Here is a 17,598-nt window from a genome sequence, read left to right as displayed (position 1 = left end):
ATGCTTTTCCTCCTGTCTCGCTCCTGCCTCAGGTGTTGGAACGAATCAGGGAGAACGGTTGCCCAGTGCTGCTTGTAGCTCCGCTCTGGACAAACCAGACGTGGTTCCCTGCCCTGATGCAGCTGACCAGCACTGCCCCATGGCCTGTACCATTGAGGAGAGACCTCCTCTCTCAGGCGGAGGGCTCGATTTGGCACCCTCGCCCGGAGTTGTGGTCCCTGCACGCATGGGCCATCAACGAGTACCCGCTAGCCTCCCAGAAGGAGTGTTAAACACGATCGCGCAGACTAGAGCTCCGTCTACCAGACGGCTCTACTCCTCGAAATGGTCTGTTTTCTCTGCATGGTGTCAAGCCCAGAGCTTTTCACCTGTGGAATGCGGGGTTTCGGAAGTGCTTCCTTCCTTCAAGAGCTACTGGATAAGGGCAGGACCCCATCCACGCTCAAAGTATATGTGGCGGCCATAGCAACGTTTGCAAAACCGGTGTCTGGCCAGTCGCTGGGGAAAAACGACTTAGTCGTGAGTTTCCTTAGGGGAGCTCGGAGGCTGAATCCTCCCAGGCCCCCTTCAGTCCCGACGTGGGATCTTTCCATGGTCCTGGAGGCCATGAAAGGCGCCCCGTTCGAGCCAATCCAGCTGGTGGACATGAAACACCTGTCGTTCAAAACAGTGTTTCTCATGGCTCTCGCTTCAGTGAAGCGCATAGGGGACTTGCAGGCGCTTTCAGTAAGCGCGTCGTGTATGGAGTTTGGGCCTAATGACTCGAAGGTCATTCTCAAACCTAAGCACGGGTATGTCCCGAAATCCCTCAATACACCGTTTAGGGCCCAGGTAATTTCCCTGTCCGCCCTTCCGGTTCTCAGTGAGGAGGAGGACGCGAGTCTCCTTTGCCCCGTCAGGGCATTGAGAGCTTATGTGTCACGCTCGTCTGTTTTCAGACAGACGGAGCAGCTTTTCGTTTTGTTTGGCGGGCGTTCCAAGGGACTCGCCGCCTCAAAACAGAGCCTATCCAGATGGATAGTGGATGCCATTGCGCTCGCTTACTCTGCAAAGGGCCTACAGTGCCCCTTGGGTGTCAGAGCGCACTTGGCTTGGTCGAGCGGGGTTTCCCTGCAAGATATCTGTACGGCCGCGGGCTGGGCCTCGCCGTCTACATTTATAAAATACTATAACCTGGAGGTACCCGCCTTACAAGCTAAGCTTTTGGCGGTCTAAAATTCAGTGCTATCTGCCCCGCTGTGCGGCCCAGATGCTGAGTTTACTGCAGCCCCATGAGTGTTGACACACGTATGGCCACCCAGATCAGGCTGAAAGCTTTCACCCTGGCTGCGCGTTTTATTGTCATATGATAGCCCCGCTGGGTGCTTTTTTATAGGGAATGACGCTTCCAGCCTCTCTTCCTCCACTCTATGTGAGTTTATGGTGATTATGCACTACATGAGCCCTGGGCTTCGGCCCTTGGGACTTTGGTGTTGGATCCCTGTACGCACGGCGTGTTGCATTGTGTTCCCCTAGCGTAAAGCTATTACGCAGTACGAGAGATACTCTCGTAAGAGAACGTACTCGGTTACTAACGTAACCTCGGTTCTCTCTAGAGAGGGAACGAGTACTGCGTATCTTGCCGTGCTTGGAATACGCTCTGGTTCGCTTCAGCGATAAAAACCAGCTTGTACCAGCCTAACGAGCATATTTATAGGGTGAGACCACGCCCTTTCTGGCGGGACGTGACGATATGGGCGCGAATTGCCCCCATTGGTCATTACGTCACGCAGAGTCTCTCTCGATAGGCTGCTGCATTTGCCGCAAGAGCAGCCAATAGGCGCGCGAGCTGTTTCGCCTATGTCTGCTTGCTGCTGCAAAGCGTTTTACATTAATAAAAAATTAAGGATAATTTTTGGCTTCAATATCTCGTGGAAAAGAGTTTTTCCCCTAGCGTAAAGCTATTACGCAGTACTCGTTCCCTCTCTAGAGAGAACCGAGGTTACGTTAGTAACCGAGTACGTTTTTCACTAAAACGGAGAAGTTTTTCCTTTGAGGTTTCCGCGTACAGACGACACCATTGTCAAAACGATCCCCATTCAGAAGGATCCGCGAAAAAGACTAAAATTCTTTTTTTTTAAACTTGCACTTTGAAACCCGTTTTCAAAAGTTTGCGTTTTCAGGCACCCAAAAAGCCATTGTCATGTAAATGAACGGCAAAAACGCATAAAAGGTTTTTAGTTGAAAACGGGTTTCAAAGTGTACGTTTTTGAAACCGAACCCCTTATAATCTCAGTGTAAACTACAAAAAACGCGAATCTGTGAAACCGGTGACATCACGCACATGCATAGGCTATTACGTTAGTCTATTTTTTATTTTTTTTTGCAAATGAAAGGATACAGATATTAAGAATAAGAAATAAGGGGAGGGGGGGGGGGGGGGGGCATACAGACATCATCACAAGTGGTTATAAGAATTACACAAATGAACACAATATAACATTTTGACATCATGAAAACTTCAAGGTTCCATACAGACTCAAGGATGATGTTTTCGAAGCCTTTGTGTAGGTTTTGATATTTTCTTAAAGGAAGTAAAAAGGGACTTTAAATCAGAAGAGAACATTCTAAAATTGGGATTACAGAGAATGTTTCTGGCTTTGTGAAGATAAAATTACAAAGATAGGCAAAGATAGGCAAATGTCTATGTGTCTATAGGCATGTGCGTTCGGCTCGAGTTAAGTTAACTGTAGTAAAAGAATGTCGTTGACGTGTAAACGTACCCTTGGTTATATGCTGTATTGTCTGTTTGATGCTGTTCTGCCTGGATATTCCTGAGTTTCTTGGTTTTGAATTTAAAATAATGTTTTCCATGGATTCTACACTTCTTTGTCGAGAGAGTCTCCAAGATACAGTGTGACAATAATATAATTTTTAAATATTATTTCCAAAATGAGTATCCTACACTGTAAAAAAATTGCTGTAGTTATGCAGCTGTTTGCCAGTAACTTACTGTAGATTTAAATTGATGTATATTTACTGGCAACAGTTTGTTCAAAGTTAAATGAACATTAAACATTATAAGTCTTTGTCTTTACAGAATAAAATTATAAAATAACAATCTAATGCAAAGCATTCTGGGAACCAGAAATCTTCATCAACCTTTTTCTGTTTTTTTTCCTTCAGATTTTGGTTCCCAGAATGCTTTGCATGAGGCTGTTATTTTAGTTTTATTCTGTAAAGATAAAGACTTGTTAATGTTTAATGTTCATTTAACTTTGAACAAACTGTTGCCAGTAAATAACATCAATTTAAAACTACACTAAGTTACTGGCAACCAGCTGCCAGTAATACTGTAATTTCTACAGATTTTTTTTACAGTGTAGTGTTTATGAAAGAAATTATGAAAGAATATGTCTTGTAATTGTTAATTAATTTTGATTTCATGTTGCCCAAAGGTTCCTCTAGAATCACAATTTTTTGTTATTTTGTTCTCCATTTATTTATTTCTCATAATTATTATAGCAATTGATTATTAATTTAGTCTGCTTTGATGTCCCCTGTAAATAATTGATAGGTCTGTGACTAAAAAGATTTTTCCCCAACCATATTAAACTGACCTCTTACATGAAGGCTGCCCTTTACTTGTTTTCTCACATGTAAGATGTGAAAACATGCCGCTGTTAAATTATAGAGGTAATTCTAAATGACCTGACCCTTAAAATGTAGTCAGAACACGTCTTTGATAATTCACACTGCGTGATTGTCACTCACGTGAACGAGCACCGATTTGCCTTTGATTTCGGGCATTTGTCGGCGATCTCACAAAACCTGTCGGCGAGCGAAAATCGGGCCTAAAATTGTTCAGTGTGAACTCGGCATTAGTGTTTGTCGGTTCTCGTTAACGTTAGCGTGTCTGTGTCCTGCGTTTATCCCTGTTTCCAGAATATTGTTATTAAAGTCTATCTCCTAGTATTATTCCTCGTCTTCGTGTGCTTAAATACCACGTACATAAGAACTGACCGATACCGTATCAGCATGTGCTACTGCTTTGCTTGGCCCACACCTGTGGATTCCTCTATCTGGCGAGCCTCATGCACTATCCAGACCGTACCCTGTGTGCTTTCTATCTGGCCAGTTTGAACGAGCGCACAAAGGCTCGCCTGCCCGGTGTGGGTCCTCGAGGATCAGTCGCAGAGTTCGTTGAGTGGGTGTTGGTGAACTGCGGTTCAACCTACACCGTCGGCACCGCTAAGGATGACATCGTCACCAGCCCCACTCCGAACACACCGCCAGAGACCAGCCTTCAGCTACCAGTGAGTGACATGATGGAGATTCTGCTTGAGCCCTCCGTAGACCAGGGAGATCAGCCTGCCATGATGCAAGAGCCTGAACCGGATGAGAGGACAGGAGAGGACATCGCCCCTGAGCCTGAGCCCCTGTGTCTGACCAGGTGCGTGAGCCGGCAACGGCGTATGTCATTGAGGAAGTATTAGTGGAGCTGTGTGTGAGTCTGATTTGGTCTCTGGAGGACATTTTGATGATTTAAAGGATTTGTTTGAGGAGATCCTTATTGACTGGTTTGGAGAAGTGATACCTAACACCCCTGAATCTCCAGTGCCCCCTGAGTCTCCAGCGTTTCCTGAGTCTCAAACGTTTCCCGTATATCCAGCATATCCGGGATCTCTAGTTTGCCCGCTCAACCTCCCTCTCCCACCTCTTTAAACAGCCTGTTCCTCAGCCCCGTCTTCACTCGTGTCCTTCAGCTCCTTTGCATCTCCAACACGCAGGAAGGATCTGCTTATTGTCCTCAGGCCACCAGCTCCATCCAGCACAGCGGATCCCCTGGCTCCGCCTCCAGCCTCTATGCCCATCACTCCATCGCGGCCTGTCGACACATGGCTTGACTTGGCTCCTTCCTCCCTCGGCTCCACCGGAACCATCTGCCATACGGCTTCACTGGGCTCCCTTGTCCCTCCGGCTTCGCCTTGGTCGGACATCGTCCCGCCTGCACCTTTGGCTCTGTCTGGCTCTGCCCTCCCACCGGCTTCTCCTTTGTCCTCTGGTTATCTGGCTACACTTTGGACGCCCGTCGCCGCGGCTCCTCGTCGGTCTCGCGTGAGCTCATCGGCCTCTCATCTCCACCTGGGTTTCCATCTTCAATGGCAGAATCTCCGCCGGTCGTCCCCTTGGTGCTTGCCATCAAATCGTCTCCACCATGGCTCCTCCCACCTTCGACTCCGCCCTGGGGCCTCGTCCTGGCTGGCCTCTGGTTCAACATGCGGCTCCTCCTGCTACTGGCTCCTCCCACCTTCCACTCCTCCATGGACTGTATAATGTATCCCGGAATCTTTGGTTTATCTTTGGATATCATTGCTCTCCCTGCTCTTATCCATGGGCAGGGAGTTCTTGCCCAGAACAGAACCATACCGCCAATCCAAACTGTATGCTAATTGTCAATCATCTTTGATGATAGTGATCCTGATTGAACCACACTTCATGAGTTCACACTTACAAATTATCAGATAGAGTAAAAGAGTACCGAGCAAAGTACTCCTTCCTATTCCTGGCTGTGATAGGAACCAGCCAAGAGTGAGGCGTCGGGGTGGCAGAAGGATGCTGAAAACTGTCGAGGAACATAGGTGAGTCGGCTATGTGTATATACTGTATAGGCCTCCTCTTGTGCTGATTGGATAGATCACTTGAACGTGTTCCTCCCGAACTTTGTTAATGAAACATCATTTAATGAAAATGAGAACTGACACAGAACACTTTAAAAACAGGTCTAAATACAGGGATAGAACCTATGGTAACCAAACACAGGTGAAACTAATGAAAAAATGAGGACATAATCAGTAACAAAGAAATTCAAGGCCAGTTCGGTTTTTTTTTTTTTTTTTTTTTTGCCCTTCCGTTTTTTTGCGTTCGGAGAGGGTGTTTTCGCTGATGACGGATGCGTGGACAGAGCAAAGGAGCTGAGCCACTGTAAACCTCATCAAAAGTGAACTGGTGAAGGTTAGCTACAGTGAGTTGCCAGGACTTCTACAGACACATACTGGATGAGAAGGCTCTGCTCGAAGCTACCAGATCCGACGAAAACATGCTACAAGTTTAATATGCACTGAATCCATTAAAAACACATGTAATCTTTGTATAGTCTATTAAAGTTGCATGTCTCTGCTTAAGGAAATTTAGCATGAATATGTCCCATATTATATCACTTAAACCTAGGCAAATTGAGTGCCAGTCACACAGAGCCAGTCACAATTAACATTTTATAAAGCTTATTGGCAATTTAAAGTTTAATATCATCCAACATCACTCCAATAGGCTTTCCATCTAACATAAATCAATATTTATATTTTAATTAACACTGTTTACTAATAATGAGTTATTGTTCTACCACGTGTCCCCAAAAATTACGTCTGCTGACCTGCAACATAGCAATAACCAAGTGGTCACCTTATTTAAAATCAGCGGTGTAGTTGGGCTCCAAGGAAGGTGCAGTATACTCTCTATTCGTATAAAATTTCATTCATCCAAGTCTTAAAGCAAGGGGAGTCTAAAGATTTCCAGTTATTATCTTTTTGTAAGGATCATACACAGCAATAAAGATAATTGTTCAGTGCTTGCCATTGTTTAAACTTGACTCAAATTGTCAAGCAATGATCAAGCTTAACATTCTGTTGGAAAAAAAAAACATTTAAAAAAAATATTAAATATGCTACTCCAAAAAACTGATGCATTTTTTAACAACAAATAAACTTTCTTGCTTTCTGCTATTTTGCACATCATGGCTGATAAAACTAGATTAATTAATGTCTGTCCCTGAAAACTCCCCAGATGCCTTTGAACAAGGAATAGCAGCAGTCATTGTCATTAACTTTGATGGCACAGCTGTGACAAAACTAATGATTCTTTCACAGGCTTGCGAAGCAGTGGAAGTGCCTGCAGCATCACTAATTCTTTTGAAAAAGCATGTCCTCTAAAACGTTGAAAATAATGGGAATACAGAAAGTATCCTTTGAATTGTAGTTCACAGACAGAGAGGAGACAGTTGGAGCAAAGGTGTTCATTCACACAAGTACATTAGCAGTGAGGTAATGGAGGTAAGCAGGCTTCAAGACTGCATTTCCTGTAACATTCATTTACATGCTTTGTGCAAGGATGTTTATACATTTTGTTGATTTATAATCTGCGATTATACACACAAACACACACATATAGCCTATATTAGGGCTGTCAAAATTAAGCGTTAGGGCATGCGATACATTTTTTTCAGTTTAACGCTTAAAAAATACGCAATTAACGCAGCATCCATTTTTTTGTCATGTAGGGCCTAGGCTAATTGGCTGCACTACAGTATATGATCACGCTATCATTCATGCAAGTGCTAATAAACCATTGAAGCGTGATAAGGAAAAAATAACTCAAATTTGTACATGGGATGGCTAGATACCACAATTTTGGCTTCAGTATAGTACCACAATCTAATACCGTAGTATAGATATTAAATCGGTACCATACTGGTCTGAACTTTGGCGCGGCTTTTGCGCGTAATTTTATTCATTCTCGCAAGTTTCACGTTTATAAAGCGTATATAAATTAATCAACACAGATTATCACATCAAATCAGTAATTTGAAAACTTTCTTGTGATAAGTAATTTCAGCAGTACTGCGTCTCCCCTCTATCTCTCAAAATGAGCTAATTGCTTCTGGCTTCAAAAGACATTGCATCACACTATAAAGCCGCTTTTACACTATCTCCGACAAACATCAAGCGAGAGATCGGAAGTTATTCTTTTCTAATGTAGAGTAGTATGGGAGCTGCGTGGAGTTCCTATCATATGCGTATGCGGAAATTTCTGATCCAATTTGAACTTCTGCGGGCCTGCGGCTAGACCGAATGCAACCGGCCGACTGGATGTGACAACAACCAACAACGCACACACAAGCCGTGTCAGTTTGGGTTGCACACTGCCACCTAGCGGTGAATTGCGGAAGAGCAGTGTAAGTATCGAAATTAACAAAATCATGATATTGTACCATTTGAAATAAAATATATACCGGTATTTCCCCAGTACCGGTATACCGCGCAACCCTAATCTGTACTGGCACGCTATCTGTGAAGCGGAACAAACCCCAGAAACACACGCACAGAATGCCGCAGACAGCGCGCCAGCGCAGCACTGAGTTCTCTTTTGCACATGAATGGACAAAAAACACAAAAATATGTAAAATTCCTGTTTTGACGATGATATTTGTATGCACAGTCTTAAATGAGTTTAAAAGTGTTAAATGAACGTAATGAGTAGTCAGAAAATAGGATGTGTCAGATCCGCTTCATGTGTGTCAGGTCTTGAAGTGACAGCAGCGTAATAAATCTGCTGTTGTCTGTGTCGTTAATGTTAATCAAATGTTAAAATGTATGTTTTCAATTATACTGTAATCTTGAATGGCTATAATTAATGGCTAAAATTAAGGAAATTATATAAGGTATCAGTGATAAAGTCCTTAATTTATAGTGCTTAGTAAAACAAATTTTTTTTTTAAATATAGGCTACTGTCTTTATGTTGTTTCTTCATTATTTTGGAGAATCAATGTGAAAGTATTACAGGATAAAAATATATATACACATTTTAAATGCAATTAATCATATATATAATTGATTTTGTGTGTATATATATACAGTGGGGAGAACAAGTATTTGATACACTGCCAATTTTGCAGGTTTTCCCACTTACAAAGCATGTAGAAGTCTGTCATTTTTATCATAAGTACTCTTCAACTGTGAGTGATGGAATCTAAAACAAAAATCCAGTAAAAATCACATTGTATGATCTTTAAGTAATTCATTTGCATTTTATTGCATGACATAAGTATTTAATCACCTACCGTACCAACCAGTAAGAATTCCGGCTCTCACAGACCTGTTAGTTTCTCTTTAAGAAGCCCTCCTGTTCTCCACTCATTACCTGTATTAACTCCATCTGTTTGAACCCGTTACCTTTATAAAAGACACCTGTCCACACACTCAATCAAACAGACTCCAGCCTCTCCACAATGGCCAAGGCCAGAGAGCTGTGTAAGGACATCAGATAAAATTGTAGACCTGCACAAGGCTGTGATGGACTACAGGACAATAGGCAAGCAGCTTGGTGAGAAGGCAACAACAGTTTGCGCAATCATTAGAAAATGGAAGAAGTTCAAGATGACGGTCAATCTCCCTTGGTCTGGGGCTCCATGCAAGATCTCACCTCGTGGGGCATCAATGATCATGAGGAAGGTGAGGGATCAGCCCAGAACTACACGGCAGGACCTGCTCAATGACCTGAAACACACAGCCAGGGCAACTGAGGAGTGGCTCCGTAAGAAGCATCTCAAGGTCCTTCAGTCTCCAGACCTGAACCCAATAGAAAATCTTTGGAGGGAGCTGAAAGTCCGTTTTGCCCAGCGACAGCCCCGAAACCTCAGGGATCTGGAGAAGGTCTGTATGGAGGAGTGGGCCAAAATCCCTGCTGCAGTGTGTGCAAACCTGGTCAAGAACTACAGGAAACGTATGAACTCTGTAATTGCAAACAAAGGTTTCTGTACCGAATATTAAGGTCTGCTTTTCTGATGTATCAAATACTTATGTCATGCAATAAAATGCAAATGAATTACTTAAAAATCATACAATGCAATTTTCTGGATTTTTGTTTTAGATTCCGTCACTCACAGTTGAAGAGTACCTATGATAAAAAATTACAGACTTCTACATGCTTTGTAAGTGGGAAAAATGTAATATTGTTAAATATTATGACAATTTAAAATAACTTTTATTTGAATATATTTTAAAATGTAATTTATTCCTGTGATGCAAAGCTGAATTTTCAGCATAATTATTCCAGCCTTCAGTGTCACATGATCCGTCAGAAATCATTCTAATATGCTGATTTGATGCTCAAAAAACATTCATTATTATTATCAATGCTGAAAAAAAAAAAAAATCTTCAGGATTCTTTGATGAATAGAAAGTTCTATTTCATTAATTTAAAATATAATCTTTTGTAACATTATGAATGTCTTTTACTGTCACTTTTGATCCAAAAACCCAAAACTTTTGAACGGTAATGTATAATGTTATAAAAGCTTTCTATTTCAGATAAATGCTGTTCTTTTGAATTTTCTATTCATTAAATAGAAAATTCCTCGCCACTGTTGCCTTGGCTTTTGGCTTAGTTAGTTGGGGACATTTAATATTCAACAATATTATTGATCTGCCTTACTTAAGGTGGACGTTGATGCAATTTTCTTCTAGAAACAAACTTTGTTGTATTATTTTCATGTTATCACTGTGAAGCTGCTTTGATACAATCTGTATTGTAAAAAGCGCTATATAAATAAAGGTGACTTGACTTGACAAACCGACCACTGGTGGTGGTTGAGGAGAGATCCCCTGATATGATTGTAAAGCGCTTTGGGTGTACAGTAGTGCATATGAAAGCGCTATATAAATGCCTCATTCATTCATTCAATGAAGACTGGAGTAATGATGCTGAAAATTCAGCTTTGCATCACAGGATTAAATTATATATTCAAATATATTCAAATAGAAAACAGTTCTTTTAAATTGTAATAATATTTCACAATATTCCTGGGGGTGTTTTGTATTTTTTAATCAAATAAATGCAGCCTCGGTGAGCATAAGAGACTTCTTTTAAAAACATAAAAAATCTTACCGGTCCCAAACTTTTGAGCAAACATTTTGCTATACAAATGAACTATCAATGCATTTATTTCCATTCAAAGGGATGAAAACTGATGGAAAAAAGAGTAGGCTTAAAAGATTCCTTATTAATTTCATTTATATTAATTAATATCACAGCCTTTACCTTTCAGTTGAAATGCCTGAGAGTTTAGAATTTGCTGTTAGCCTCCTGACCATCATACATTCATGAAACTTATGATGCTCAGGAGCAAGTAGCAAGACATTATTCCAATACAAAAACCTTGACAAGAGTTAGGCCTACATATTCCACAATATCCAGTAGGCTATAACTTAAGAATCAAATGAGCATCCAGCTCGAATTTCCAATTAATCCAGTAAGATTCTATGGTTATTTTAGGACTCATGTTCGATTAGCATTGGTTCCAAATTACAACAAATTTTAATATAAATCATATATGCATTTCCTTTAGGGTCTTCTGGGTGACACATTCAAGCTGTAATATCATCGTAAATCGTTTATAAGATCATAGTTAATAAGAAGCAACAGTTCTCTTCTCAGGATCACAATGTTAGGATGCGCACAACAAACTTTTTGCTAGCACCATCCCTAACTGCTGTGTGTCTATTTTGGTAAAGATCGGACTAACAGCCTAGGAGGGATTCGAAAAAGTTGTTTGTTTGTTTGTTTATTTTTTTTTATTTTTTTTATTTTTTTTTAGAATGTAAATTTGGAAAAAGCAAAATACTGCATAGGCGGAAATGAAATTTTGTTTCTAGCTCTTAGTTATGAGTTATGAAAGTTGTGATCCAAAATGCAAACTGCATCATTATAGATCCACCTAGTGTCGGACAATTTTGGGGTCTCTACGATTTATGGCCCATACACTTTTAGGTCAGAAAAATAAGGACTTAAGTACTACTTCTTCAGGAAGAAGAAGAAGAAGAAGAAGAAGAAGAAGAAGAAGAAGAAGACGAAGAAGAAGAAGAAGAAAATCAGAAATCAAAATCAGTTTTGATTCATCTCAGTGGCTCTTATAAAGCTGTTGACTAAACGATTTGTTTAGAATCGTTCACTGTTCAGTGACTTTTTCTGTACATTACATTGTTACTTACGCCAGTAGGTGGCGACAAGAAAGTGTCTTGTGTTATGAGCAAGTCGTTGAATACTTTAACAGATTTGTTAAAACGACTGAAACAATTACAGTAAAACTTATGAACAGGGACATCGTGAGAGAGAGAGAGAGGGGGGGAGGAGAAGAAGACATGAAGGTCATATTATAGCCTACTATTAGAAATAAATATTTAAAAACTTATTTGTTGCTCAAAATTAACCTAATAATTCAGACTCATGGAACATCTTACACAGTAACATCCACAATGGGGCAAAACTAAATTCCACTAACTTTAGAATAAAATAAAATAATTATTTTCATACTCGTAGCCTGAGTATGAACAAAATATGTAACCTGTCTCATTTATATTACAAAATAAACCAACAACACAAACTGCTAAAGGTGAACCAAAAATAAGTTCAGCAGCACAGATAAAACCAACAAGTATCAAAAAACACAACATAATCTACCCTGGGTGCCTTTATAAAGCCTACATATGCACTGTAGAAATAGAGTATAATATTGTTTACAGTATTATTATATTTAGTATTATTTTTCAATACTGTAAGTATTGTTAAAGTACAATGTAAAAACTTGACAAACATTGTAAAATACTGTAGATTTTACAAGAAACAAAATGAAATACATGAATGGAAGTTAAAAAGAAGAACGATTTGTTGAGCTAAAAGATTCCTTGCAAACATACAACAACATTAACAACACTTTAGAACCTACAACAGTTGTAGCTACTACAACAATAAGACGTATATCCATTGAAATGTGTAACCTGTCTGTAATTTTTTTTTTTAAATAGATCAAATAAAGACGCAATGCATTCAACGATCTAAATGTATAAATCTCCATATAGCCTTATAGTTACAAGTGTCTAACTTCATCATACATCAGTCTCCTATCAATTTCATTGTCGAATGTTTTATGTGCAAATTCTTCCTTCAGAATATCAAATAGCTCCTTCACAGAATATACGTTGTAAATATTTAAATTCGATTTTGACAGCCTGCAAAGTCAATCCACTGACATACTATAATAAAATAATGCGTAGAACCTCAATGGAAAGGAAACCGTTGGAAGACCATAGACGGCTATAAGGCCTTTCTTTACACAACACAGCTGTCTTTGATCCAAAAAAAGTTTATACCAACACGTGATGTAAAATAGCCTTCGTGTTTTGTGTTTGTTTTTATTTATTGATCATTTTTGTTTGTAATACATCACATGATGTAATTCTCAGGAAAATAATGAAGCGCGTGTTCTCCCTTCCCTGCTCAGCCCTAAAGTCTAACAGGCATTGTGACAAATAATAAAAAATAAAATTGATTTTATAATCAATCAAAATGCAATATCCTAGGGATTTCTCCGGAGCAATCTTGTCTCTCATTCAATCAGACATTCAGATTGAAGTTAAGAAGGTGTCTATGCTGACAACATTTAAGCGTAATCTCCCCGTGTATTTATTGGTAATATATATATATATAGGCTATAGGCCTATATTGTGCCATAACTTATTCAAACACTTTTTGCTTGCCACATCCAAGTTTTATATGGCTTCGTCAAATGCAAAATCCACATCCACGTATATTCAAGGTCTGAAAGGACTTTTGCAGAAATACCCAAGAGAAGTCCTATTCCTCCAAGGGAATAATGGCAATGACACCCAGCTTATAAAACAGACTTTCAACTTACCGTGAGCTGCGGCAACAAAACCTGCGAAAAGCAGCAGGATGTGCTTCAATGAGCCCATGGTGTCCGCTGTAATTCCACGCAGCGCCACGGTGTCTTGCGTTTTATTTTCTCCGATCACAGTAATGCATAGAGATCCAGCTTTGGCAAGAACATCTGACGCCGATGGCACACGGATTCGTCTATATTAGCTCTCATATCACCGAGAATGTCCACTGCAAAGACGAGACACGGTGGTGTTGGAACCAAAAGTGATTCCCTCGCTCAAAACCGTGGAGACAGAATGGAGCGATGAGGCAGTCCGCATCTAGAGGAAGGCGCTGGACTCAACCATCATGTGTGATACAGGGGAATATGGATGGAGATCTACAGTCTGGTGCGGCAGTCCACAGATCCTTATGGGTCCACATAAAAACATCACCTCGTAAAGTCGCTTTTAAGTGAGCCATATGATTTAATAGGAACAGTCTGAAGAAATGGCTGGAAAAGTTTTTTTTTTTTTAAATGCGTATGGGATTCCTAATGGAATTTCGCTGGTCTGATCATAACGGAATCTTAATTCTCTTCAATACAACATATTATTTGTAATATAACGAAACAGTATTCCGTATATTTAGTAAACATTACTAGTATTATTCTAAATAGGTTAATGAGACCAGTACGTGATATCCAAAGAAATAAAAATGAAAATTAAAAAATCCTGTAGCTCCTCGATTTCATTTGCCCAGTAGCAAGACATTACTCCAATACAAAAAGCTTAACAAGAGTTAGGCCTTCATATTCCACAATATCCAGTAGGCTATAACTCAACAATCAGAGCATCCAGTTTGAATTTCCAATTAATCCAGTAAGATTCTATTTGGTTATTTTAGGACTCATGTTCGATTAGCATTGGTTCCAAATTACGACAAATTCTAATATAAATCATATGCACATTTCCTTTAGGGTCTTCTGGGTGACACACATTCAAGGCAACATCACTGATTTGCAAGCTGTAATATCATCATAAATCGTTTATAAGATCATAGTTAATAAGAAGTAACAGTTCTCAGGATCACAATGATAGGATGAGCAGGACATTTATGTCTGGGTGTATGTGGATGAATCTGTTTTGATGACAACTGTGTTTAGGCAACCTCGTGACAGGAATATTTAGCCTAATATAAAAGGCAGTTAATCATTCTTACTGCACCCCCACACCATAACCACTATAATGCACACGTTCAAACTCACACTCTCTGGAAAAGAGTGCAGCACTCATCAACAGTCATGTCTCACAGATTTATTATCAATATTTATTAATGTTAAATATTGGTGGCAAAATGCGTTGGTCCGGTGGTATTTATTCGACTTTGAGAGAGAAGTTAATTCTCTGTACGATTTAAAATGAGGCTATGCTGCCATCTATTGATCATTGACACTCGGGTTATTTGAAAATGTCTATGGAGAGCGATCCGCAAGTCCGCGACCAGTAAATGCTTCTGCATATTTCTTGCATTTTTGTATACTAAAACTTCATATTCTATCATCAGCAAAGCAATTTGATAAAAGATTAAAATGAATTTCAGATTATCTTTCTGTTTGGTATGTCCATTTTTGTTGTGTAGCCCTATACCCGATGGTCTAGTATGAAAATGTTCCAAAGAGCATCTTATGCTTCATGGAAGCAATGCCCTTTATTCAGTTCTTTATTTCCAGTTTTCCAGTCCAAACGAATTAAATTGAATATCTGAAACGCATTTAAGAAACCCTTCTTGGTTAAAGGGTTTCTATAGCCTAATCTTTTTTTTTTTCTTTTTTTTTTCAGATTATCCCACAGCTGTGCAAATACTAAGGTTGATCTATATTGACTAGTTTGGATAATTAGAATTTCAGAATTGTACTTTATTAAGAAGAGCTCTGTTGTTTTTATCAGTTGCTTGATTGTTCCAGTAGTAAATAAATGTATCTGTTGTGCTTGAGTGCTTAAATGTCATTGAGATCAGTGGTGCTGTCCATGATGTGGTGCTGAAATCGAGCTGACCTTGACTCTAGCAAGGGAAAATAATAATGTTCCCTCCCCTGTGCCTTCTATGAAGGACACATTTAGCACCACCTGTTCCAGATCTTTTTTTTCTAGCAGAAGCCCGAGATGCTGCTTTAGAACTGATCAAATGAGAAAGAAAGAAAAAAACACTTCTGCCTTTGGGGTTGGGCCCTATCATACACCCGTCGCAATGCAGCGCCAGGGGCGACGGAAGAGTGTTTTGCTAGTGTTTTGCTAGACGCAGTTATCATTTTTACGTCCTGCGCCACGTTGTTTAAACAGCAAATACATTTGAGCCCATATTTGTGCGCCCATGGGCGTGCTGGTCTGAAAACGAGGTGTGTTCAGGCGCATTGCTGGCGCGTTGCTATTTTGAGGCAACTGAAATAGACTGCGCCATTGACCAACTGAAACCTGCTCTAAAATCAAGTGCAAATTATTATTATTTTTTTTATTCTTTTATTTAAAGAGCGCGTTAGTAATATGCGCCTATAGGCGGGTCCACAACGCGCGTACTCTCTGTCCCGTAGATGGTCTGCTTGCGTGCGTTTTCCTCGCTAGAGAAGTGTTCAGTTTTTTTCGCTCTCAAAATCCGTCATGTAAATAGCGAATCCGCCATGGCACGAGCGCAATTGACTTTTAAATGGAATGGAAGATGAGACTCTGATTGGTTTGTTGCACGTTACGCCCAAAACACACCCATTACTCATTAAGAGAGTATAGGGACAACCCTTTTACACCATGCGCCAGGCGCACCGACCGTCGTTAAACTAGCAAAATGTGTTTTCTAGACTAAAAACACATCTCTTTGGCCTAGCATACACATAACACATTATAGACTTCTATAATTCAATGTTAGGCTGCATAGTTAAGATCAGCCGGAACCGGGAACACTTACACTTACACATAAATCCTGATGTACTTGTTACATCATAAGAAGGATGCGTCTAAGCTAATATTAGTCTCTCTGTTTATCCCGAGGTTTACTGCAGTCCGCCAGATCCAGGCCGTATCCAGATCTGATGAAGGACCAGCGCCTGGACACGACGACAACGCAGTCCTGAAGTGTCAACTAGTCTCTCCCCTGTGAAGGCCTCCTTCCCTTTACCTCTGTACAGATAAAACGTTGTCGGATAATTCCGGTTCGAGTGGCTACGCAGACGTGACAAAAATTTCTGTATTGTACATTTTTAAGACCAGACAAGTAGTTTGTTGAGGGTTGATTTGTGAAGAAGGACTACATGCCTGCGCACATATATATTCAAACGTGCATACCTAAAGACTAAACACGTGAACACGGTCATGTGCGCGCCGTCTGCGTTTTCGCAGATTTGGGTTTTTGAGGTTTGCGCAGAGATAACGGATAATCGTTTGCACCTTCAAACCCATTTCAGGGAGTGCATTCTCGAGACACCAGGCACTGTTTTGTGCGGATGGGCGGCCGGAGTTAAGAGTTTTTCTGTTAGAACGGTGTCGTGTTAGCGGCCGCTAAGTTAATAACTCATTTTTCGAGTAAAAAAGACAAATACATTCTATTTTAAGTACATTTAATATATGATAAGTATCTGAAGAAACACTAACATATTTCATGCTTTCTTCTAATGCACACAGAGAAACTTTGATTAGCTACAAATTTAGTGGTAATGTAGCATATTGAAAATGTAGTTGGGGGAAAGTACACTGGTTAGTTCAGGTCTTCGAATCTGATTGGCTGAGAGACCTTCTGGGAGTGCTGATATTTTGAGAAGGATGGCTGCAGCCTGCAGAACGGGGCGGGGCTCCACCCCGTACTTACTCTGATTCGCATACATGATAGGAAATGTGTTCGGAGTTGTCTTCATTATAATGCATAGGCAATACAACATAGCCTACATCCCACTATGGCAAGATAAATTAATAAATGTTAATTCATGGTGGACGGTGTACACAAACCCTGTTCTTAAGTTAAAGTATAGAAACACTAATAAAAAATAACTCCAGTAAAAGAGTGGTTTCTAAGCGACACAAATAATATAGCCTAGACCGAGCTCAGTCTGACATTATTATGAATTATTAGCACACTTGATC

General features: G+C 40.2%; 1 protein-coding gene across 2 annotated transcripts in view; it reads right to left on the bottom strand.

Moving 5' to 3' along the window:
* Positions 1–13,790, bottom strand: part of csmd1a (CUB and Sushi multiple domains 1a) — a 663,682-nt gene extending 649,892 nt beyond the window's left edge. For both annotated transcript variants that reach the window (XM_056249348.1, XM_056249359.1), the window contains exon 1: positions 13,509–13,790. In XM_056249348.1, the coding sequence (XP_056105323.1) occupies positions 13,509–13,566 (58 nt within the window). In that variant the 5' untranslated portion in view covers positions 13,567–13,790. The remainder of the gene's footprint in view (positions 1–13,508) is intronic.
* Between the last annotated feature and the right edge of the window lie 3,808 nt (positions 13,791–17,598).

Source organism: Rhinichthys klamathensis, unplaced genomic scaffold (assembly GCF_029890125.1).
Source record: "Rhinichthys klamathensis goyatoka isolate OS25496 unplaced genomic scaffold, OSU_Roscu_1.1 h1tg000003l_1, whole genome shotgun sequence".
NCBI classification, from domain to species: domain Eukaryota; kingdom Metazoa; phylum Chordata; class Actinopteri; order Cypriniformes; family Leuciscidae; genus Rhinichthys; species Rhinichthys klamathensis.
The sequence above is the reverse complement of the archived record's forward strand: the minus strand, read 5'-3'. Positions and strand labels throughout refer to the sequence as shown.